This window comes from Anguilla anguilla, chromosome 3 (genome assembly GCF_013347855.1).
Source record: "Anguilla anguilla isolate fAngAng1 chromosome 3, fAngAng1.pri, whole genome shotgun sequence".
In the NCBI taxonomy this organism is placed as follows: Eukaryota; Metazoa; Chordata; class Actinopteri; order Anguilliformes; family Anguillidae; genus Anguilla; species Anguilla anguilla.
In genome coordinates this window covers 49,058,822-49,084,258 of record NC_049203.1, presented here as the reverse complement: position 1 = coordinate 49,084,258, position 25,437 = coordinate 49,058,822, and the positions used below count along the sequence as shown (strand labels likewise).

The window sequence follows — 25,437 nt, the reverse complement described above, 5'->3', positions numbered from 1 at the left end:
TGTCAAATTTATTGCATGATAGAAAATTGCCTTTTGCCTAGAATTTTCTCTAACTATAGGTTGGAAAAGTGGTTTTCCAACAACGAAATCAACAATTCAATAAGATTTCATGCACGTTAAGTCTCCAACAACAATGAACATGAAATGGGGAAAAAAGGCTAACCCTTTCCACACCAAAATGTTAAACATCACTAAATTACAAAGATTAACAGAGATTACAGCTTGATTGTTTTGCAGTTGAAGGAGTTTTGTACAATCCATTTCAAGCATGTCTGAAACAATGGATTTATACGTAATACTGTATTTTTCTCAGCAAACATTTTACATTTGCTTAAAAATAAGCTGAGAAACTTTTGTTTCAACATGTCAGGAAAGAATACGTGGGTACACTCATCGTAGTGAAAGAGTGCCCTTTCCATGTCAGCCTTAGCTAAAATGGCCGCCATGAGCCAGGACAGCACTACCAAAACACTATAATGCTGAAATGGATGAGCTACAGTAGGTGAAGGTGATGTGAGTGAAGATATATCACTGACTACACTGACAAGGGCACATTCAAAACCATAAGCTCTAATGCAGCCCACTCCATGTGCTTGCATTGTTTATTTACCTCTGTCTCAGAGTCAGTAAACTGGTACTGCTATGGGGTTGTAAAACAAAAGGACAGTTATTCCTTATTTTCATTCCCAAACACCATAAAGCTAACAAAAAGCAACCACGGAAGCCAAAGGATCTACAAAGACGCACGCTTGCAAAGTTCTTAAGCTACTTCAAAATAAAGCAGCAATAGGAGCAACTAAGGACAAAAACGGCTAAAATAACCCCAGCGCAAATGAGAGTGAGAGAGAAATATAGACATGAAGGCGAACAGGTGGAGCTTTAATGGTGGCGGCAGGCGAGCCCAAATGTTGTTTTCAGCTCCAGTACTTGCTTTACGGTTGGGAAGTAACAAGCCGCATCAATAAATCACTAACACTGAGAAGGAAAGCTGTAAACTGTAGCTGAAAGCAAGCACTATGTTTTGTAAGAAGCACAGAAGCACAGCACACTGAAAGCTTTATGCTGCTGAGAAAAGCTTGCAGAGCCTATTGCGCAACTTACCGCTGCCTTTAAGGAAGAAAAAAAAAATCAGAAAGATTAGATTAAAATGTATAACGGGGAGGCTGGTTACGGGTTCATGCTTTAATTATACAAATGATTACTGCTGCAGTCATGCTTAAGTGCTGAATTAACAAAACAATAAGCAAAATTGCAAGTGGTAGGATTGTCTTCTCTGGAAAACATATTAACAATTAGCCTGTTTGAGCTTATATGAAAAAAAATACAAAAAAGCTGTTATTTCCTGATATAATTATCCTTTAAGACTAATTTTTTAAACCTGTAGAACACTAAGGAAGACAGGTGAAATTCAGGTCAACAGAGGTCAAAGGTTAAGTCAAGATGTTCTGTCTGATAAAAAGTTGGACTGGATGCTCTCTGCCTGTATTGCTATACCCTCCCCAAGCACCAACCTGGCCAAAGAATGCCACTCTGAAGTAGGTTCCCAGCATCCTCTTTCCTGTGTGCATGACCTCAGTCACTTTGCTGTAGGCACGATGCAGCGTGTCATATAGGTGGGCCAGTTTCTGAACAGGGAAGAACCAAAATGGAGTGAGTACTGTCTATTCCACTGACGTATTACTACATTCTGGTGTCTGAACAACCTTTACCTGCTCAGAATGGAGTCACAGCCAGGGCAGGCTAAAATTATAGCATTCCTGCTCTTGAGTATTACCACAAACTACAGCATGTATCATTTTTTAGTGGGGCACCTCAAAGTCTCGGCGCTTCTCGTAGATGGGTATGATCAACTTGTAGATGTCAGAGATGAGCTCGTAGCGCTCGGCCTTCCACAGCCCGTCCGCACACTCCTCCAGCAACTCCATCAGTACGTCCTGCAGAGAACACCAGTAGCCCTCAACGGCAAGTTACCTGACTGTCTCTCACTTTATAGAACGCTATAGCATAGCAGACAGCGACTACTGAATATACTACACACATTGCATTTTAAATGCAATTTTTAGAAAAAGCGTATTTAGGATATCTAAGAACACCCACAGGTTCTGTTTCATAAGATTTTGTAGGACAAGGCAAAATGCTAAAACTGATTAAACATAAGCTCAAAAGAACTTTGAGCCATTAAAAATGTAATAATGCAGCAGGTCCCTATCACAACGTGTGTTCCACCACACCCATTAATATGCACTAACACTGTAAACAGATCACATTACTTTCTTAATAGACTCAGACTCGTATCATGCTAATCAGGACTGTAGTGCAGCACTGACTCAGGGTCAGTGCTCAGCAGGACTGACACAGTGACACAGCAACACAATCCTCTCACCTCATTAAAATGCACATCCTGCATGCCTACGTCCTCCATCATGGACACCTCCTCATCGATGTTGGGCGTGACCACACGGAAGGCTGAGCAGCCTTGCTTGAACATGCCTGAGACACAGGAACAAAGAGGAAATGATGAATTATCTACAGTGAGCTAAAACACCTCAGTTATATGTTTTACAGAAAACATGGTAAAGTAAACAAATTTCAATAAGCACAAGAGCTCATTGCCCAAAAGTACCTTTTCTTCGCAGGTATTCAGCCACCAGTGCGGCCACGTGGACGTAGCACATTGCAGCCTGCGGACAGTAAAGACGCTCAGATTAGACAGAGTATTGATGATTCTACTGTAATACATAAGGACTATGAATCCGCTATGAATGATATACTATTATACATCCATTGTAATGGTCTCAAATGCTTCCTGTCTCTGGACCCCACATCCCTATCCCCTTCCTCTTTCCTTGCTCGTGAACCTGCCTCCACAGCTGACCTGGGGCCTCCTCCCGCCCTGCCCCCCTGCCTGCCTGGTCCCCTGGCCCACCTCAGACAGGTCGCCGTTCTTGACGTGGATGCGCGCCATGCTGTCCAGCCAGGTCTTGCGCAGCTCGGGGGTGCTGGCGTAGGACTTGGCCAGGCTGTACTGCAGGTCCACCAGCATCTCGGGGTCCCGCTCGTGCTCCTTCATCTGCGCCGTGGCCATCAGCACCGTGCGGATGCGCTTGGTCAGGTCCTTCACGTCCGAGGGGAACGCCGTGTTCTGCGGTTCAAAGGAGACCGAGGTTCAGGCTGCCACACTGCACGTAGAGGCACATGTCTGACCTCACAGATGCTTCTGGGGTCATAATATCTATTGTGACACACTCTGGCCCTTGTAAGAACTAGGGGCTCTGCCCAATGGCCACTGACCTTGATGGTCTTGTCGCTGTTGGCACAGTTGTTGATGATGGAGAGAGACTGCTGGAAGCGGGTTCCTCCGATTCCAATGACATCCGCTATCAGCTGGCTGACCGCTATCACCACCTGGGGAAAGACAGATAGATATGCTGTATTACTGCCCATGCTAGTTATGGAATATGCAGGCGTGAGCATGCCAGAGCCCGGGACTCCAGCCCCAGCGGCGGCTCAGCGACGCGCACTCCCCTCACCTGCAGGTGCGTGCGGACGAAGGACTTGCGCCCCGTGTAGTCGAAGTTGCTCTTCATGAGGAAGTAGAGCAGGTGGGCGGCGTCGTTGCGGATGGAGCTCAGCTTGGAGTTACAGCACTTAAGGATTTCGTAGCAGAAGGAGGCGCACATGTCTGCACGACCCTCGAAAAATGTGCAGGGGAACTGATAGAGAGAGAAAGAGAGAGAGAGGGAGGGGAGAGCGAGCGAAAGAGAGAGATGTTTCAGCCAGGTTAAGGGGATAATAGTCAACCTTCATGAATAGGCATATGCAAGTGGAGTTTCCCTCATGTCCTTTTTGCAGATAAAGGATATCAGGTACGGCTCAGTTGGACATGGCAAATACAAAGCAAATAAAAGTCCCTTATAAGGCACAATGCCTGAGCTTCCATCAGACAAAATGTTTGGGTTGCATAGTGGTATTCAGTTCCTCTTGTAATCAGTGGGATGTTTCAATCAACAGTGGGATGTTTTAATCAACAGCAGGATGTTTTAATCAACAGTCCCCAGGGAAAGTATGACAGACATGGTATCAGCTGATAAACTGTGATTCATTTGTAGTCATACCTTGTAGATGAAGGTGCGCAGAGATGTGAAGACCTGCTTGAGCGCGGTCTCTGACTGGTTTATCTGCAGGAAGCAGAGGTGGACCTCAAACACCTTCTTCATCAGGGGGTTGTGCCCGTGGTCCGAACACAGCTGATTCTGGGGGAGACAGCAGACGCTTTTAGACTTCCACAGAGTATACTTCACTGCACGGCACTCTGGAGAGATATTACCCCCGAAATGAACACTCAAATCTCCAGCACAAAAACAGCACTGCATGTAAGATTTGAACCACAACCCTAATTACAGTTCACATCCCCTCCCCCTAATTCCACACTGAAAGAAATGATTAACAAAAAGGCCTCTACATGAAGGATCGTACCTCTGATTAGTTTTTTTGATTGTTATTGGATTTTTTAAATTTGTTTTTCGATTTTTATTGTTATTTAACATTAACTTTAGCAGTGAGAGACAGTTCTTTGCGAAAGAGGCCAGGGCTGTTGAACATGTTGAGGAGAGAGAACACACACACGGGGGCTGGCAGCATACCCTGAATCCTGTGATGAAGATGCTGAGCGTGTCCAGCACGGTCAGACACACCTCGGTGGCGATGTTCCCTTCCAGCAACGACTGATTCAGCACGTCAGCGTCCGAGTGTGTGTACGCTGCACAGAACACACCGCACCGCTGTAGGCCTTCAGTCAACACTTTACACAGACACACACACACACTCACGTATCCAATCAGATATGGTGGAAAAACGCAAGACCAGTCGTCATGGCAAAAGCATGGAGTAAAACGGAGGTCAAGTTGAACCGAAACACAAGTGCACGTAAATCATAGTTCACGTTTTAGTGCAATGGGATGCAGTAAAATCAGACAGAGAAAGGAATGCAGTCAGAGGGATGAGATGAAGTAGTCTGGAAAGGCACATTCCCAGCTAACATGGCATGCTCTTAAAATATGACTGAAGTCATAACTGAAGAGCGGTTTATGACGGTTTGCAAGCTGACTTGTCTGGCAACCTGGCACATTCTTACCATGGTCTACAGAAATTCCAAGAACACTTGAAATCTTTCTTACACTGAAAACACAAAGAGAGTCACTTCATTACGTGAGATGTGTCGGACCTTTCCCCAAAAACGGAAAAGTCTGTTTTAATAGAAATACAATTCTAGGAAGAAACTACACTCACCACTGTAGGGGGGTCATGGTTATTTTTAAACTTCCTTACCTTCTGGGAATACAAAAAGGATTACCTCTCTGCTATGTTAACCTGTTTAAATATGTTGCGCTGTGCAAAGGATGCTGGGTAGACGGTGGTCGGTGTGGGCGGGGTTGAGCACAAATGACGCGAGCAGAAAGATGATGATGAGGATGAAGGAAAGTGACTCAAAAGGAACAGGGGCGGGTGGTAGAGTGGGAGTGGCCCGCACTTACTGTGGTTAAAAGTGTAAGAGTTATCCAGGCTGCTGAGCTGCTGTAAGCGGGCATGCATCATTCCCGCCCTGTTACGGGACACGGGCAGAGTCAGAGACCGCCGATCATGCGCTACAGGTCCCGCCCCTTCCTGGTTCCTGACGAGGAAACAGGAAACAGAGCAACGGTTAGCGGCGAGGCCGACTCTCCGCCGTGCCAGGGGTTAGTAAGCCGTTAGTGTGAGCGTATCCAAACATCCCACTGCTTTCATAACGGTGGGAAACGAAAGACGAACACGCTGTTCAACATGGACACGGTGAAAGCGCGTTTTTGAGGAAATACGTTTAAACTGTGGACGTGGCGAGAAAATGGCAGACTCCCCTTTCCACTCTCCTCTACTGTGTCTTTTCTTTCTAGTCTTGTTTAAACTAGGACACGGCACGCTCAAGATCATTAAGGTAATGCAACGGTAATGCAGTATAATGGCAATGCATTGAGGGATGTTTGTTTGACATGCAGAAAGTACCACACACCAGACCAGCAACAGTGCAAGAGGTGAGAGCAGCAGCAGAAGTGCATGCAAATCACAGGACAATGGGAGGGTTACACTACCATTCAAACCCAGCTATGCAAAGGCAGGCAATGTACAGCGCAAAGGTTTCAACACAGCCACTCATGACGCAGAAGCAACAGCAACATGCTGTCAGTATAGGAATGGGGACACCCGCTCCGAAAAATGTATTTCTTATTTCATTTTTAATTAAAAAAAACATTTACCTTCAAAATTATTAATCATATACAAATGTAAATTATTATTCTGCATTTCATTAAAATAAAATGTTTCTAAGATACTCTCTTGATTTGTTTTACCCATGGACATGCCCATCTTCTTTAAAAAGAAGACAATTTTAGAAGATTGGGGCCATGTGAGACATACTTAATCTTTGAATATAAAGCACTTTAAAAACTGCACATGTATTCTTGTTTTAAGGTAGACAATTCTGGGGATTAAGAAAGACATTTTTTCAGTGTGGTGCTATCTTACCCAAGGAGGGGGCAGGGGCCACGGGTTTATAACATATCAAACTTGTCAGCATTTCAGTGCAAAAACAGAGGAAAAGTGGGTTAGAGAGACTGAGTGCCAGCAACCGACCGTACACCACTGCCAGTGACCCCGGGACAGTGAGCTTGTGTGTGTGTGTGTGTGTGTGTGGGTGCATGAGTGTGTGTATGTTCGTGTGTGTGCTGGATTTCAGCTGGGGATGTAACAGGGCAATAGTAGCACTTTTGCACAAGCCAAAAGACAACAACAACAACCCAAACCACACAATGTTAATAGTGAAAATAATCTAAATTAAGATACAATACACAGTTAAACCTTGTTGGATGTTTCTGTACAATTAAGATCTGTACAAATAACATTATCACAACAGCTTTCATTAATTGTCTGTGGAATTAATACATTCAGAGGAGTAGCCTCAACATAAAGACTGCTTTTGCATACAAAATGACAAAAATAGGAGTCATTTTTACTCTAATATACAGCCATATCACAACACATTTCAATAGACCTCCAAGGGCAGAAATCAGCATACACATAAACACAGACTATTTACACGAGCATGTTCATTTTGTAAAATTTAAAATGAAAGGTTAATAGTTAAGTAAATTAAGCATTTAAACATGTATACAAATATGTTATTGTCATATTAGAATAGTATATTCGAAAGAACACATTATTGTTACTGTTTGGTACTGGTCCTGTTTACATTGTAAATCTATACAATATTTTTATAAAAACGAACACATTACCTGGCAAAGTATCGCTTCCCCATGTATCTGAACTGGTGGAGACACACCCTGTACAAAGAACAACAAGATAATGGGTCTTTCATTTAAGTGGTGTATTCATTTGAAATTAAAATAAATTTGCAGGAAAATGTTTCCTACTCTGAAAATAGAAATATGCAAAAGGTTTAATAGGATGTACTTGGCATTTATAAGCCTGCCTTGCAAGGGCTGTTAAGGTGGGGTATATTTTGCACACACCTATACACTCTCCCTGAGGTATAAATAGCAGCTTTTTCCACAGCATGCTAAATTAATTTCATGCACTAATTTCAATGACAATCACAAGACAAGTAACAAGGTATACATTTCTGAAAGAACAACTTCACGAAGAGATAAACTGTGAAGTCAAGTCATCCAGGACTACTTAATGAAGGAGCATTTTTCAATGATTTTTTTCAGTGGGTGACCATTATTTAGAAGACTACTGTTATTCAACTTGTTATTCCGCAGCTCATTTTGTGAACCAGAATATTTGTTGCTAATACAAGTATTATTTTGTTTAAAATCACACTACGAAACAAAGCATTTGAGTCTGTACATGCAATGTTTGCTTGCAATATTGCTTCCAGTAAATAGTTACATTAGCTACAATCTCCAGCATACTGGAGATGTACTGCAAAATCCTTAATTAATATGCTATGATCAAAGCATTTTGGCTCTCTGTGTGACCTTTAGGCAAACTGCCATTTTGATTTTGCCTGTGGGGTTCACTGCAAAGAACAACACAGCCATTGGAGTCGCAGGACAAATGCCAATAGCCTCAAACATTAAAACGTTCGGAGTATTGTGATTTAGTTTGTTGGGATTATACTCTCAATTGTGCAAAAGCCATGGTTGGGTCTTCAGATGGTGTCTGTATAAAAATGTTATTGTATGTGAGAATTAAGACTTACTCTATGAGGATGAAAAAGTCCATGAGCTCAGCAGAACTGGCCTTGTTCCAGTATGTGAAAAGAGCATCTGTCAGAGAGAGGGAGAGTGAATTATTAAAAGTAGGCACACATTTACTAACCTTTCCAAAAAAATGCAATTCTCTATGGTTTTTGTTTACTGACAACTATTTTCTCAAATGAGAATTTCAGACTATGCTTTTCAGACATTTTTCAGGCTCTTTCAGACAGCTCTACCCATTGGCTCTCTCCGTACTTTTCCATAAAACAGTAGCTGGCCAGTAGCTAACACAGAAGGTGCGGTGTGGTGTGGGTGGCGAGCGTACCCTCAGACATGCTCTTGAGCACGTGCAGGAAGCACATCAGCAGGCTCTTGATCTCCGCCTGGTCCAGTTTGTCACAACGCAGGAGCGTGCTCCCCAGAGCTGAGGCGGGCTGGTTCTGAGAGGGACAGGGGATGGGTGGGAGGGAGGGGGGCAGGGGACGAGGGACAGGGGAAGGGGGAGGGAGGGAGACAGTCAGGGGAGCAGGGTCACAAACAGAAAGGCACCCCACACAGCAAATGCTCACACCTAACACTCACCCCCTCCACACTAGCCTAGCCTCTCAGGACCAAGTGGTTCTGCTTCTTTGATTAGTTATCTACATCATTGACAGATAATACTGCCTAACTATCTATCAGATGCTGTCTATATAGTCTTATGTTGTCTTATATAACTGTAAAGTATTGAGCCATCTTGTAATTTGGCTAAACCTTAACCTTAAACCTTTGTGGAATATGATAAATATGGAATTCAAGAAAATATTTCAGCATATTTCTTTAGCAAACTATAAATCCAATAAAATTGTAGCAGTTAGAAACCTGAAACAAACATGGCTATGCCACAGAATGACAGCATCCAGCAGATTTTCACCCACTGATGTATTACCAGCATGACATAAACTAATGGTGAGAAGGTAAGTGTTTACTAGAAAACATTTACAGTTAGTTTTCTGACACTCCAGGGACACTTATGACATCATTCAGCTGCTAAGGACACTAAAGGAGACACTTCGTACTATAAGGTTCCTGAGGGACTAATATCTGTGCCGAGGTGTATCTACAAACTCTCCAAACGATAGTACCACACACAAAGAAAACAGAAATCAGGAAAAAAGCTAGAATAGCAGATCAAATTCAGGTTTGGTGAACAGCATCGTTCATTCAGGCTATAGCAGTATATTTCAAATTGTGACAAATGGAAGTCCTCTGTCCACGGATATTTGTATGCTACAGAAATACTCGTTGAACATGGATATGTCCTGTCTGTACGCTACAATGTTTTTATGGTTTACTCATTCATATGGAATAATCCCTTGTGGGTGAAACATTTGACATAACTGATAATGTGTTGCTGGGACAACACTGGAGATGCAAAACCAAAGACATTGTCTACAGTAAAACCAAATGACACAATGCTGTCAAGAAAATACATTTTCCAAATAGATAAGATCAAACAAGCTGCCGTTAGCCATCCCTGACCAGCGCTGCCTGGGCGTTGTATGTTTCCTTCTGATGTGGGTCTCCAATGAATCAGCACTCATCACACAGCAATTTTAGCTGATAAAAATGTTTGCAGTAAACACAGACCATAAAGAGAGAAAAATAGGAATAAAATCCCCATATATAAAAAGTAGGACATTCTTTATTCCCTTTCGATTACTACAATTTGTGGCCTGACAATGTACCTAACTGCAATTCATACGGTTGTTACTTGAGCTAGAAAACACTAAAATGGAGTGGGGGAATTAAAACTCCACTCTACGATTTTACAGCTCAAGTAATGATGATATGAACAGGAGCGAGACACAGAGAGAGCGCTGTGAAATGGCGTAGGAGTGCTGAGGGAAGTCCTGTGGAGCAGACGCTACAGGATCATAAGAGCAGCGCAGAGCAGTCCATGAAACCAGAACTCTGGTTCATGCCGTCAGGGAGGAGACCCGGCCTGACCTCCAGCAGGACCCGCGGGGGAAGGGGAGCTCAGCAAAGCACGCACACGCTCACTCCCAGAAGGGGGGGGGGGGGCACTCCGGGGAGGACGGGAGGGGAGAGGGGACAAAAAATACGTGCTGTACTTGGAGCGAGAAGCCGGCATGCAGGGCGTTCTCCTGCAGCGCGGGCGCAGAGAGCAGGGAGAAGTCCATGGTGGCGCGCTTGGCGCGCGTGGAGACCACCGTGTCTTCGGACTCGGAGAGGACGCGAAGCGCGTTGGCCGAGTGCCGCCGGGCGAATTTGTCCCTCTGACAGGCCTTCGGGGCGCGTGGGGGCGGGGATTCAATGGCACGAGGCAAAGTTAGACAGCGCAGGGCGGAGGGGCGTCATGGGGGCACCACTGCAAACACATTTCTTCGCTGTGCTTTCTCAGTGTCAAGGGAGCACCCACACCATACGTGAGCGCTGAGACACACTACCCTTTAAATGTGTCCCTGTATGGGGTTCCTCCACAGTTGAACAGGAACTTACGTGTTTTTTTTACATCGTAATATTTTACAGATGGCTATTTAGGTCAATGAGCCAATCTTCTGCAAAATTCGTCCTCCAAAAAGTAATATACACTCCACCAGGGTTCTGTAACCCTGGTTCTGGAGAGCCACAGATTTTGCTGGTTTTCGTTAGATCAGCCAACGATGATGGGCACAGTGCGTGAGATGAGGTTCCCAGCGGGCAGTACCTTGTCCAGGGAGTTGGTCTTTTCGCTGTTCTTCTCCAGGAGGCTGTTCCCGGAGTCCGTACTGATGAGGGAGCCGCGGGAGTCGGCATGGCGCACAGAGTTGACGTTGGGCGTGGAGGAGGGGTGCGGGGAAGCTGAAAACAGAGAGAGCAGCAGTGGTTTGTGGGTCTCACATGGAGCAAACGGCTATGGGACTCACGACACAACCAACACCAACAACCTTTCTTGTTCTTCAACCATTTTCTGGAGAAAATGTACAAAGCAAATTCAGTGTTAAATTCAGTGTTAAATAAACTCTGACAGAGTTTATATGAGTCCAACAGGGACCGACCCAACTCAACTGGAGTTAAAAGTACTCAGAGTTGATTTTACGCTGAAGCTCTTCTCTGCCTGTGCAGATGTGTGGCCAGTGGTTGCGTACCTGTGCCAGAGATGACCCCAAACACATCCTTGTGCAGGCTGTTGTCCAAGCTGGCTCCGGGCTTCTGTGGAGTCATCACAGAGTTTCCCAAGAAAGAGTCGTCTCGCCCATTCTGAAACATAGAGGAGAAACAGTCAGCTTAGCACAGGGGTGCACAACAAGGGCTGAACCACTCCAAGATCTTCAGTCAATTTCAGGGTTGATTATTTAATTAGCTCCATCACATCTTGATTCGACATTTGTATAAGCAAGTTTTTCTGTAGACTGCAAGACTAGCCTAAATATTTTACTGTGCTCATGTACAGGATTCAACCAGCATAGTTTATAGAGCTGTCAGAAAACTAAAACCAAGGCAACTGATTGAAACAAAAACCAGCATGCAGACCGGCCCTCCAGGACCAGAGCTGTGCACCCCTGCCATAGGATGTCTCAACAGCACATGGCTGTAATTTCACACTTGTCCATTAGGTGGCAGACTTACATTATTGGAATGATTTACGGTGAAAGGCGAGACTTCCCTCACGTTGAGCCTTTGCACGTTCTCCTGCAGCAAGCCAAAGAGAGGCAGATACAGGGTGGCTAGCCTGGCCTGTTGGCTCTGGAAAAAAATAGAACACACATTATTTCCAACATCAAACCATTCCAACACGCACAGACTTGTGCAGCAGGCATTGAGAAGCTCAGAGCTGCTCAGAGAGCAGTTAGGCCTGACGCCCAGACCTTTACCTTAGAGGCGTATCTGTCGTCAAATGTGTGCTTGACCATCAGGTTCTTCAGCACCTGGATGGCGATTTGGCGGATCTCTCTGAACTCCTGCAGGGCGCTGCCCACCTCCCTGAGCAAGAGCCCTACCAGGAAGTGGTTTTTACAAAAGTCGTCCGTCAGCGAGTAGTCCAGCTGCAGATCTGAACAGAGAAGTATCGATAAGGACCAATGAGGAAGAAGGAAGTCCTGTATAAACATCTCAAGTCTATCCTGGTCAGTATGCTCTCAGACTAAACCAGGAACGGTCTGATGCTACTCATGATAGAATGCCAGTATAATGGCTCACTGAAAAAGACAAGCAGTTCATGTTTGTCCTGAAAACAGAGCAGATGTCTAAACTATCACAGGGGCTATCATCATGACTGTGATCAGAAACAATATTCCAACCCCCATTTCCATCAACCCCTGCTCTCACCCATTTCCATCAATGATGACACAAGAAACTAAGACCAAGCAGGAAAGATTGATTAACCGATTATTTATGATTTTCCACTCCCAAAAAATTCAAAATAAATAAAATAAAGATAATATTAAAAATAATTTCTAAGACCAAGCAAACGAAAAACAAGCTAATCTCCTGAATGACTAATTGGGTTTCCGCAGTCTATTTCAGCATTTTTTCAGCACATTTCTACATTAGTCATCATGCAGAATGACAAAGTTTAGCGGCTATTTTTGGGTCCTGCATTCAGCACACAGCAGTGATTCACCTCCACCTCACACTGTGTAAATACCAGCTCAGACAACAGTTCTTTATGAATACAATGTCAACAGATTTATTGAAATCCAGTTGATATTTCCAAGGCACATATAAACTATGTAAAGATATATCCTGTGGACCATGTTTATGCAAATCATTTTCTGAGCCCTGGTGACTCATAATACTAAACGCAAAATAAATAATTTCTTCAAAGCAGTTAGTAGTAAGCACAGTTGAGTACGTCAAATCAAATTAGAACACCTCAAAACCGGTCCACCTGCAAAATGCATAACACTAATTAAATACTCATTCACCTAGGTTAATCTGCGATAATCCCAGAGAGATAATAGAGATAATCACAGATAAGCATATACATAATTAGTCACCAAACTCTAAGCACTGATTTACAATAATGATGATGGCACTATTCAGAAAACATACAAAAATTGGAGAGAAATGTCTGCATAAAATGAATGATCCAAGAATGTGACCACAGCACCACGTGAATTACAAAAAAAGTGCAAATATACAAGAAAAAAGACAATAAAACCAACAGTTTAAAAAAATCAGAAGGCATGCAATAAAGAAGCAGGCTGGATTTGCTAAGTACATTAAACAATGCATCAGATACCATGGTCTGCTCACAAAAGACCAATTAGAAAACAAATACTCCATGAAGGTCTGCAGAAATTACACAATAATCAACCTTAAGATCCACACTCACTGTCACTGTACACCTCATATGGGCTGTAACTGGTTTAATTCCTGGGCCAGCGAAAGATGATTCTAATAAAACTCCAACTCATTGCCAATTCCACATGCGATTTACTGCAAATTCTCATTCACACACTTGGCCTTAGAACATAAGAGGTGGCAGGAAGAATTTAGGTTTTGCTAAAGTTTATTACATTGATACCCTACCTAAAAGATAACCATTTTGCAAACAGTACCACAGCTACATCTCGTTAAGTACCAGGCTCAAGCAAGTTCTTGTTTCCAGCGAGCTGTGAGTTACTAACACACCCTCATGTCTAGTTAAGGACAACACATTTTGTTACTTTCAACACAGTCTGGTGTCTACCGGTCTCAATGGCCAGGTTGTGATCACTGAGTCTATATTTTGTCAATGTTCTCCTTGTTTTTGTTTCGTTCACTGTGGTCAGGTAATCTGCCACAATGTACACTCTTTTTAGGGCCCGATAGCATTCTAATTTGCTTTGTGTTTCTGTTTGTGTGTCCCAATAGGTGATGTAACTTTCTTTATGTTTTGCTATAATTTGGTTGACTCTAATTAATTGTATAGAGCTGTCTTGAGGCTGCTTTGCATTAGGGGTGGTTAGTGAACTAAGCCTCAAGGCTAGCTGGCTGAGGTGGCTCTTCTCTGGGCTCATCTCTTGGTATTTCAGGGCCTTGTAATAGTACGAGTGGGGATCGCTGTTTTTGAGGTGATTTCAAAATTTAACTGCCCTTTTTTGGATGTTAATCAATAGTGGATATTGGCCTAATTCTGCCCTGCATGCATTGTCTGGTACTTTTCTCTGGACCTGGAGGATGTTTTTACAAAGTTCTGCATGCAGGGTTTCTATGGGTTGTTTGTTTGGCATTTGCTGCTATACAGAACTTGTCAGCAGCTCTCACACACACACACAAACCTGCTAAACACAGTTGTTTCTTAAGAGGAAATCTGAACTCCACAATTGCCAACTGACCTGGCCCCACCAGAGAATCAGCCAATTACAGTCCATACTGACAGTTTAACCCTTCTATTATGTTTGGGGTCAATTTGACCCCATTCAATGTTTACTGTCTCTAAAAATATGGTTACCATACTTTTTTCAGCTAGATATTTCATGACTTTTCCTAACTTTATGGGGAAAACATGGCAAACATGAAATTAACTGAAAAAATTATTTTCCTTTTTGCCTCGTGTGTGTGTGTGTGTGTGTGAGAGAGAGAGAGAGAGAGAGAGCATGCGTGTGTGTGTGTGAGGAGAAAACAGTTCCCACGAGATCTCTGATCATTCTCGCAACATGGGGGTGGGGGCAAACTTATAATAAGGGCTGCACACACAGCCCTCTAAACCATTTCTCTTTGCATTTGTGCCTCAACTAAAGATTTTGAAAATGACCACCAGACAGAGGCATATATTTTCTGCCACTGAGGTTCTGTCCCAGATCTTGGAGGGTGAAAGTGATTTAGATGAGGATATGTCTGAGACTGAGGATAATGTTGAGGAGGACCCTGATCATGTGGCATCCTCCTCTGATGATGAGAATGAAGAATGCCTTTGAGATACCACATTCTGACCCTCCTGTTGTTTCTCAACCACCAATAAACCACCCTGTCATCTCTCAACCACCAAAAGACCCTCCTGTCATCTCTTAACCACCAAGAAACCCTCCTGTCATCTCTCAACCACCAAGAAACCTTCCTGTCACCTCTCAACCACCAATAAACCATCCTGTCATCTCTCAACCACCAAGAACTGACATGTTCACTTCCAAAAATGGAAAAGTACTATGGTCCGTATCCCCAGTTGAAAGACAGGGTAGACTTAGTGCTGCGAATGTCATCAAAATGGTTCCAGGCCCCACCAGATATGCTAGCAGTCATGTACAAGACATTAAATCTGCATTTGAACTCTTCATAACACCATCAATGCAAAAGGATATTCTTGAGATGACAAGCTTAGAGGGGAGGCGTGTGTATGGTGACAATTGGAAAGAGCTGGATGTGACCCGCTAGCAATCCTATATTGGGTTGCTTATTTTGGCAGGAGTGTACAAGTCAAAAGGTGAAGCAACAGCAAGCCTTTGGAATGCTGACACTGGTAGGGCAATTTTTCCAGCCACAATGTCTCTGGAGACATTTCATGTTTTCTCCCACATTATACACTTTGATGACAGGGAAACAAGGCAGGGTCGACAGGAGCGTGACAAACTTGCATCTATCTCGTCTGAATGAAGAATTGATACCCATGGGTACCTAGATGAGCTGTTATGTTCATTTTTTATCAAAACTCAATTCTGGTGACTAATTTACTTTTTATTGGTGTTTCTTCGTTATTGAATAACTGTCATGTGTTACTTATTGATGCTCTGAAGTGTTTTCTGAACCTAAACATTGGAAATGTTTGACATTTTTAATATTTTTTCCTGGGGTCAAATTAACCCCGAACATAAAATGTTACTATGCTTGATAATAAAATGTGAGTTTCTTTCCAAATGTTTTTTTTCTTTGTTAATTAGCACTTAATACCAACATAAAGCCCTGCAAACATCCAAAACATACTTTGTTTTCCATTTTAGGTCAATGAATGAGATTGTACAGTCATTCGCATATTTCGCAATAGTCATATAAAATCAATACTTGATGTATAAGGGGAGGATGGGGGGAGTCATGTTTTATTTACTGGGCTATTAAGATGGTCAGTAGAAAGGCCTAAAGTAGCTGAGAGAGAACACTTTCAGTTACAATTATTTTCTACAGGTTTATATTGCTGGGGTCAAATTGACCCCAAACATAAAAGTTGTTAGTTCATTAGAACATAATAGGAGGGTTAAAATACATTATTGTGTTAGTAATGAGCAAAGACAAATACTTTATCACACATCAGATATGCAGTGCCACTGATGGCTAATGGAATGGCACTAGGAAGGGATAAACAGTCTCTTTGTCTATTTGATTTTGATCCAAGTATACAATCATTAACAGCCATGAACAGCAAGGCAAGACAAGGCAAGCAGCACACCTCAAACCTACCTACGGGCAAGCCACGTGACTCCACGGTGGGAGACAGAAAAGCTAATTCACAAAGGAAGAAAAAAAACATGGAAACGTACTGCAGCTGAAAGCAGGAACAGAGCTAATGTTCACATGAAACACAGCATCTCATCTCCAAACCCCACAGCCACATTCAGCAACAGACAAGAGAACATCAAACACGCTGAGGTGAAACTGACATTTAGAGCAACTGGCACAGTATATACTGTACACCCCATTTATCAAATCAGAGAGAAAATGGAAAGAATGTCACTAAGACTATGAGTTTGTTTTAATATCCATGGTTTGAAGGACAGGTCACACTGGGTAGTAATATAACAGTGTACTGGCTATACTGATTGTAATATAGTTATGCAGATGTTTTTTTAGGGGGGTAAAATAATGGTATAACCGTCAGGTCCAGAAAGCAGTGCTCTCACCATGACACTTTATGTTACCCTGTGATGTTGCTCTACATTGGCACAACACTAAATAATGTTATGTGGTAAATAAAGGTAAATGGTCCATAAAGCATAAATTGATCATGCCTTAATGGAACCCTCACTCAAACACTCACTACAAACACAATCAATAGATCAATCAATCCACCAACCAACCAACCAACTAACCAACCAACCAATACCTTTCTCAATTATATCAGTTAAATCAATTCCTTCCCCTAATACATTATCAGGTCCATGGAGTGATCATACTTCTCATCACTACCTAGTATGCACCGGCAAAATCACTATTCCTACAAAATCCTCAAAGATCCAATTATACAGACAGCAGGATGGTGATTTTCAGAGAGGTGGCAGACATTTACCTTGAAACCTCATTATTCTGCCCTTTCCAAAAGGCATGGGAAGGTTGAGTGGAATGTAGTGCTCGTGGTTGCACACCACGCGCAGGAACTCAAACTTAAACTCGTACAGAGTCTGAAAGAAGAGAGCACCGGTCAGAGACATATCAAACCCTTATTTCCTGCCTCAACACCTCCTGTGCTCAGTTCAGAAGCACTGAATCATGGGTGTTATCCCGTGTTCCTTATTTTGGGCCAGTCCCCGTGAAATATCCGGGTAAGAAGTTGTTACTCTAGTTTGATTGCCCTGGCTGTTGAGAACCTATCCAGTCCTCTTTTATTCAGCTGGCACAAAGCACGTTGGGCATCTCTACTTTACTGCATCATGGGTGTTTCTTTACTGAGCATCCTGTGGCTCTGACACCATTAGCATAAATGCAAATGCTAATAATGTAATGTATAATGTATAATGTAATGCTGCATGCAGAACGGTGCTAATACCTTGGAGTCTCCTGGCAGAAAGCAGTTGATGTAGTTGTTGATCTGCTTGAAGATGAAGCCTCTGTCCATGAAAGTGAAGCACCGCTGTGGGAGCATTAGAATTGTGAAAAATCTTCATGTCTTCATGTCAACTACATGACTGACTTACTGACGTACATTTTACACGCTCACCATTTGTACAGCTAGATATTTGTAACACCAGGCTAAGCATATTTATCAAGAATACTCCAGCTGTGCCCTAACCATAAAACAAACCTGAAACATATTCCACACTGTGGCATTCTCATTTTTAAGACACGTCTGCAGTGTATCAGCTCAGAGCATAACTCTCCTGGCACTGAGCCCCACCTTAATGAAGACAGCCAGACTGTGGTTGGCGTTCCTGGCTGCATCCAGGTTGTCTTTGTACTTCTGCGTAATGTGGGGCATCAGCATATTGACCAGGGTCTCAACAGTGTGGTGGAAGGCGGCAGAGAAACGCTGGTTCCTCGACAGCTGAGAGAGAAAGATAGAGAGAGCTGCTGACAAGTTCTGTATAGCAGCAAATGCCAAAATAGCCATTCCAAAAAAAAACCAATATACCACATGGTGATAATTCACTCATGCAAACATTCCTTATTTTCTACTGTTGTTAATGTTTCCCAGCTTGGTACAGTGGAGAGGGGTGGGGTTCTATGATAGCTCCTTGATTATACAGAACAACGCCACAGTTTAGTAAACACTGGGTTATGCTGGGCAATTAGAGTTGTCTGTGTGACAGTGCGGTACAATTATGAAAGACCCTGTAGAGAGACTGGAAGTTTAGAGATCATAAGCACCAAGATACAAAATACTGAAAACCAAACCAAGAGCAACCATGTCACACATTATGCGAAGATTACAGAGACATTTGAACTTACCTTGACTTTACAGCTTTCTATCAAGTACTGAGCCATGGACTTCACAAGAGCTTCAAAGAAATACCAGGAGTACTAAAACACAGACAAATGAAACCATAGAACTCTTAATATTATACATATCATTCCAATACCCAATTGTATTCATTTAAAAGCAATCCTGTACTTGAGGAGCAAGATATTTCCATAGACCACTCTAAATGGTTAAGTACTAAATGCCATGATCACATAGTTGATCCAGCTGTGTAGATAAATACCTATGAATGAAAACCACATAACAGGTGCTACAAGGCTATGGTTGCCTAACCTTGAAGTACCCATGAACTCTGAAGCCAGACTGCAGGCTCATGATGAAGACTGGAACTGTCAAGTACATTAAAATGAAAAAAAGGTGTTTCCCTCCATCTGTTTCTTTTCAAACAGCAATTCATTCCATCTTTCTTTAGTGAATTAAAATACAGTTACCATGTCATATGATAAAAAATGCCGCCTCACTAGCCAGCTCTTTGTGAGATATGGTATAAAGTATTTTTAAAATCAGCTATGCATGTGAACAGAAAAAATCCCTTGTCTGCTCGTACCTGGGTGTGGGCAGCAGTGTGATATAATGTCGATGTGTTGTATGTAGATTGTAACTCAGGGGTTTCCAAGTTCTATTATCTGATGTTGCACTAGCATAGTACCCTTGAGCAAGGGTTCATTCTCCATCCAGTTGTATAAATGACCTTTATGAAAAATATATAAATTGTGTAAATTACTCTAGATTAGACCATGTTCCTAAATGCATAAATGTAAATGTATGCAAACGGATGTGAGAACATTGGGCTTTTTCAGTGTAATGGTGCCCTTCGCAGACCCCCCTTGTGCTGCATGACCTGGTCTGTACCTTGAGCAGCTTGTTGCTGGTGAGGAAGTCTGTGGAAGGTTTAAGGATGGCGGTCATGGCTTTGGCCAGCTCCTCATGCACAGTTTTTACGGTGGTAGCGGTGAACGGCTCCGTCTTAAACACGTACTGGAGAAAGGAAAGAGAAACACTGTGCTGGACAGAAAGGCGGCAAGGCACAACTGAACCTTGTCGTCACCTTCAGTCATGCTATCTGTATTATATATGGAATACATACATGTGAACACATATTTCAAATACAAGTATATTGGAAAATGTCAATCACCTTCACATATGAACGCAAATAGTGCTCCAGACCCTCCTCGTGGCATTGGGAGACGATGTGAATCATGACCCTGAAAGAACGGGAAGATCACAGGTCAGAGGTCAGTCAGAGGAGCAGGGCTCTTATTGTGTAAAGAACAGCTTTGCACGATTCACATCACATCATGAAAGTATGAAAGTATCTGGGGATTACACAGCTCTTAACCCACTATACATTGGCATCGTATTAACAAAGAACATGCATCATTAATTCCAGGTTCAATACTTTCTTGGTGAAATTTTTCTACAAATAGAACTGAGTGGGTACAGTTGAGAGAAGACTGGGTCTTGAACGGGCAAAAGACTGGACTGACCATTATTATTTAGTTAGCACCTCATGCTTTGCTATTTTTATTTGGAATTCCTCAATAAATTAAAACGACACGATTTCCTACAACCAAAAATAAGAATACGCTGTACCTCATCTTAGAGTTAAGCCTGTATGCATTTTTTAAATCAAAAAAATGAATTTCTTCCAAATGAATTAAAAAACTAGATCCTGCACTACATCCTTTCATATGATATACAATATGAGGTTTCAAAACAAAGTGGTTGTTCTGCCAATTACCTTTTAATGAAATATAATGCTTATTAAAATTTGAGCAGAAACCGACAGTGTAATTAATCTCACTTTCCTGACTGTCCTTTGAATACAGTCTCCAGAATCACTGATAAAAATGAACACTAATTCAAATTCCGGACACAAACCAGCTTAGTGAGAAAAGAAAAAATGATTCATTCATGCGGTCAAGTACACTTGCTACAGAATAAGCAAGTAGAATTGCAAGAACAGCAAGAACTGTGCAATCTAGTGTTTGTAAGAGGGCCTGGCATAGGATAAGAAACCACAAATCCACTTGTGTTCTTAGTAATCAAAACAAACCAGGCATTTCAATTGGGACACGTACTATTGCAAAGGCAATGAGCAATGTTTCCGGTTTCTGGGAGACAAAAGGAGTTTTTCCAATCGCATCAAAAAAGGGTGTTTTGGAGCAAGTTTCTTTTAAGTATCAGAAACCTCAGCTCAGATGACAGCAGGTTATGCCAAAATACATCAGGGGTCTGTGGCCACCTTTGAACAACGGCCTTTTAACATTTTCATAAAGCATTTCACATTTTCATAACATTTCACAATTTTTGTGAAATGTTTCTGATATCCAGTTTCTGATTTTAAATTTCCAATTCTCCACCAAAGTGGTCCGACTTGCTGTCCTGAATCAGGTACAAAAGCGACCACTTGCCTGGTGACGTTAACTGCAACGTCCTCCTGGGTGGCGCTGGTGAGCACACAGAACAGCTGGTTGAGGACAGTGGGCAGGAAGTTGATCATGACATGGCTCTCCATGGCATGAAGGCTCTGGGGGAGGGGAAGGAAATGGTTTATTGAACAGAGTCCAGACGATCCTGCTTCAGCCATCTTCAGGTCACGTGATAGCCAGTGATGTTATTCCAGCAAAACTTAATTATAAAAAAAACCACCAAAAACACACGAGGAGATTAGGATGGGGTATGCCTCACTGCTGCACAACTTTACAAAGCATTTTCTGGGGCAAATATTTCTCACCACCTCCATTCCTCAACATCCTCTTTTCCGATGCCATTTGTGATAAAATACTTAGCGGCGTCACCCACCCAGGAGAAGGAAAACACTGTAAATATATGCGCCACGGGATATGAAAGGCTCAACAGGAATAACAGGACACACCTGTAAAAAGCGTGCGATCAGCTAATGCCTGATTACTCAGTTCCTGCAGTAACATGAATGGGGCTATCAGTGCATTAGCAACCACCCGGCGATAACCCAAGGCCAATGGAGCCATTTGGCAAAGGGCCAGCGAACAGCAGTGGCGTGCCTGAACTTGCGCCTGACCCGTTCCCCATTGTTTGCCTGGACCCGCGTGTTTATAATTGAACCCGAGTGTGCAGCCCTCTCGGTGGCAGTGACTGGCAGGACAATGGAGGATCAGTGTGTTGCTGCTGCACTGCGGCTGGCGTGAGTGATCGCCCACTGATTTCACGACTTCCTGCGATAATGGGGGCACGGCGGGACAGCGGCTGTGTGGTGGCAGTAAAAGGCAGCACAGGTGAGATGGGGGCGGGCAGGGGCGTAAAAACCGCCACATGATGGGACACGTGCTCTAAACTATGCCTGTGGGTCACCCCGGCTCTGTGTACTGAGGTTGAGCTGCCACTGTCTCTATATTGGCCTCTGTCCTAGTCTCTGTCTCTGGCACCGTCACAGTCTCTGTCTTGGACTTAATTATTTACAATTATTTACTCAATTATATCTTGGTTTCATTTACAGTCTCTGTCTCTGTATTGGTCTCTGTCACTGTTACAGTCTCTATCTCTGCCTTGGTCATCGTTACAGTCTCTGTCTTTAAATTGGTCTCTGCCACTGTCACAGTCTCTGTCACTAAATTGGTCTCTGTCATCTTGTTTTGTGTCTCCATAACAATCTGTGTATCCATCTGTTCTTGGGTTGGTATGTTGTCATGGTGCCTGTCTCGTGACTGTCTCAGTCTCGGCCTTGGCATCGCTCACAGCCACCATAATGGTCCTTTGTTTTACCTTCAGGTACTTCACCAGCTCCCCTCCCGACACCAGCCCGGCACACTGTGTGTACTGACAGTGATGGAAGAAATTGTGCAAATGTTGATCCTAAGGTTAAAACAAAAAGCAGAGTTGGATATTTGTTCAGCAAAAAACAGTAAAAGGGCAAGAAAGTTCCATGATAATTTCAAGAGTAAAGGTACTGTACTTTAAAACTTGCCGATAACTCTGCAAGCCAATGATAAGAACAGACCCACATCTCACACACAAATCCCTCTAAAACATTACGGTCTTACTGTAGGTTTCATTGATTTGATATGCAGTATGCATATCGATATGATAGCGCCGTATCCATTAAGTTATTTAGCAGCTCCATTACTGACCTGAGCGTAGACAGTGGAGACTAGGTGGGTGGACACCTTGAACAAAGGTTTTCCTCCATCGACCCATTTGATTTCAGGTCCAGAATGCTGCCATTGACAACAGGCATACAATAAATGGCTAAATCCAATAAACCATGTAAAGCAGCAAAATAACAAGACTAAAGTCGTAATTATAAAGGGACTAAAAAGAACAGGTTGGTGAAGGGAATTCATTATTTGCACTGCAGGTAGATTTAAGTGGGCTGAGGCCAATCCTAAACATAATGAAATTAAGCCCTTGGGAATGGAAGCTGAAACACATACAGCAGCTCAGCAAACAAGCCAAAACAAAGAGGATTTAAACATCAGTAGTCATTCAGGAGATAAGAAGCCTTCATCTTATCTTTTTGTAGGCACATGGTTTGATGGTTACAAACACCACCACAGCTTTCTAAACAAAACTGTTTCTATATGGGCCCTGCTGCGTGCTCAGGGGGCATTGTCATGCTGAAACAGGAAAGGCCTTCCCCAAACTGTTGGGTAAGCACAGAATCATCTAGAATGTGATTGTATGCTGTAGCATCAAAATTTGTCTTCACTGGAACTAAAGAGCCTACCTAGCCCAAACCATGAAAAGCAGCCCCAGACCAAGGTATACAAATTTGGCAGCACATATTTTTCAGTGAAAAAGCATTATCATTGAACTTTTCAAAATCGTTCCACACAGCACTCTTTTGCAAGCTGGCCATCTTTTCAACTGATGGAAAGTAAAGTGAATGACAACCCGCCTGCCTGCCCCTTCTATTATCCTAGGTGGCATTGGTGATCTTTTATTTTGAACAGTTGCAAAATTTAAAAAAGAAAAAAATATAGAATTTTTGACATTCGACAATCAACAAATTGACAAATTGTTCATGTCCCTAACATACACACATACTCTCTCTCTCTCTCTCTCTCTCGCAATTACAGCCAACTCATAAGGGATGAAGGTGAATGAACAAAGGCTTGGCCCTTATCCACAAACACAAAGAGCGCCCCTCCCCTCCACCCTGTATAAGAATGGCTGTTACCTTGGTGACACCCTCCTGACAGCTGAGGTAGCCTGCAGGCAGACTGGCAGCGACAGGGATCTGCTGCTCATTGGTGATCACCCGGCCATCCTTCAGCAGGGGGAGCCAAGCATACCCCACTGTGGACAGATGAGAGGAGAGCCTGTCAACTATACAGGTGAAGCCAGCCTTGAACACTGACCCACAGAACCACAGACCCACAGGTCCAAAGAACGACAGACCCACAGATCCACAGAACCACTGACCCACAGATCCACAGACCCATAGAACCACAGACCCACAGACCCACAAATCCACAGAACCACAGACCCACAGACCTAAAAGAGACAAGACCCTGCCAGCGGACTCCACCAGCTCACCTGGCAGAGGAAAATGTTACTAGAAAGACGGAAGAATTTACACCAATAAACCCAAATGATTGAGGCACATTTTTATTACTAGTGGCTATTAAACTATTAGGAGATGCAAAAACTACATTGGTGAGGCCAATATTTCAAGATTAAATGACCTAGAAGAGAATTTGGCCCCACATTAAGGGACATGTCACACACTCCCAGCAACGTGTGAAGGAAGGGCTCCTGTAGATATGTCAATATCCTTGGAAAACAGAAGATATTCTATATAAGAACACTATGTACTTTTGTACTACAGTACGCAGCTCCTACCCTGTGTCTCCACCAGGTCCCTCTTCTTGGTGCTGCCCTTGCTAGTGCTGTCACAGCTGATGTGGAAGAAGGTGAAGAGAAGGTGGTGCTTCTCAGTAATCTGGGTGGGAAGCTCCAGCTTGAACTAAGACAGGACACAAACACAGTTCCTTACAACTCACACCAAGCCCATGCAGCTCTTCTTTATGCTCTGCTAACATCCTCACGGACATTTGCTAGCAAGCTAGCATACGGTCCACGGTTTCATCCAGGGTGACTGTCACTTTAGCACAACTGAATCTGCATGTAGAAATCCCACCAGACATGGACGAACTTAATACTGTAAGAACAATGGTGGCACATTTTGAAAAATAAGAAACAAAGATTAACTTGCATCCATGTTTCATGACCACTCGGCTTATGGTATGCAATACTGCACTGTTTATGTGACTCAGCACATACATTGCACTGTTCAATCAAATTCCCCTCACAATGAGGGAGCCAATTGAAAGCACTCACCTCATCATAGAACTCTGGGTTCTGCTGGTGGTGTAGCACAGCAGCAAAGGCATTCTTCATAAACAAAGGCCCTCCTGGTCTACCATAGATGCACTACAGTCATAAGAACAGGGTGATTAATTGATGCCATTTGGCCAATTTCATGTATCTTACATTTCCAACTATTTACTATTTTCAGATAATTTGATAATACTGGTTCTGATTAGCGGTTAAATCTATGTATAATATTATAAATGAGAATTGGAGAGTTAACCACTGAGAAGGTAGGGA

The 25,437-nt window shown here is 43.0% G+C and overlaps 1 protein-coding gene across 12 annotated transcripts in view; it reads right to left on the bottom strand.

The window, feature by feature from the left end:
- LOC118222980 (dedicator of cytokinesis protein 9-like) overlaps positions 1-25,437 on the bottom strand; it is a 105,722-nt gene that overhangs the window by 5,745 nt on the left and 74,540 nt on the right. For 4 of the 12 annotated variants that reach the window (XM_035408983.1, XM_035408987.1, XM_035408980.1 and 1 more), the window contains exons 19-49: positions 25,168-25,260; positions 24,670-24,793; positions 24,005-24,123; positions 22,956-23,042; positions 22,591-22,680; positions 21,261-21,376; positions 19,982-20,051; positions 19,699-19,824; positions 18,816-18,887; positions 18,265-18,411; positions 17,917-18,000; positions 17,440-17,551; positions 12,113-12,291; positions 11,868-11,984; positions 11,387-11,498; positions 10,966-11,099; positions 8,581-8,695; positions 8,258-8,324; positions 7,326-7,373; positions 5,535-5,671; positions 4,644-4,759; positions 4,116-4,253; positions 3,531-3,713; positions 3,292-3,405; positions 2,927-3,142; positions 2,624-2,681; positions 2,384-2,490; positions 1,812-1,934; positions 1,512-1,625; positions 1,102-1,107; positions 611-640 (exon numbers count right to left, since the gene is read on the bottom strand). In XM_035408983.1, coding sequence (XP_035264874.1) covers positions 611-640; positions 1,102-1,107; positions 1,512-1,625; positions 1,812-1,934; positions 2,384-2,490; positions 2,624-2,681; positions 2,927-3,142; positions 3,292-3,405; positions 3,531-3,713; positions 4,116-4,253; positions 4,644-4,759; positions 5,535-5,671; positions 7,326-7,373; positions 8,258-8,324; positions 8,581-8,695; positions 10,966-11,099; positions 11,387-11,498; positions 11,868-11,984; positions 12,113-12,291; positions 17,440-17,551; positions 17,917-18,000; positions 18,265-18,411; positions 18,816-18,887; positions 19,699-19,824; positions 19,982-20,051; positions 21,261-21,376; positions 22,591-22,680; positions 22,956-23,042; positions 24,005-24,123; positions 24,670-24,793; positions 25,168-25,260 — 3,354 coding nt within the window. Of the gene's footprint in view, positions 1-610; positions 641-1,101; positions 1,108-1,511; positions 1,626-1,811; positions 1,935-2,383; positions 2,491-2,623; positions 2,682-2,926; positions 3,143-3,291; positions 3,406-3,530; positions 3,714-4,115; positions 4,254-4,643; positions 4,760-5,134; positions 5,179-5,534; positions 5,672-7,325; positions 7,374-8,257; positions 8,325-8,580; positions 8,696-10,965; positions 11,100-11,386; positions 11,499-11,867; positions 11,985-12,112; positions 12,292-17,439; positions 17,552-17,916; positions 18,001-18,264; positions 18,412-18,815; positions 18,888-19,698; positions 19,825-19,981; positions 20,052-21,260; positions 21,377-22,590; positions 22,681-22,955; positions 23,043-24,004; positions 24,124-24,669; positions 24,794-25,167; positions 25,261-25,437 lie in introns of all 12 variants that reach the window. The other 8 variants (XM_035408992.1, XM_035408985.1, XM_035408989.1 and 5 more) reach the window with 5 other exon arrangements.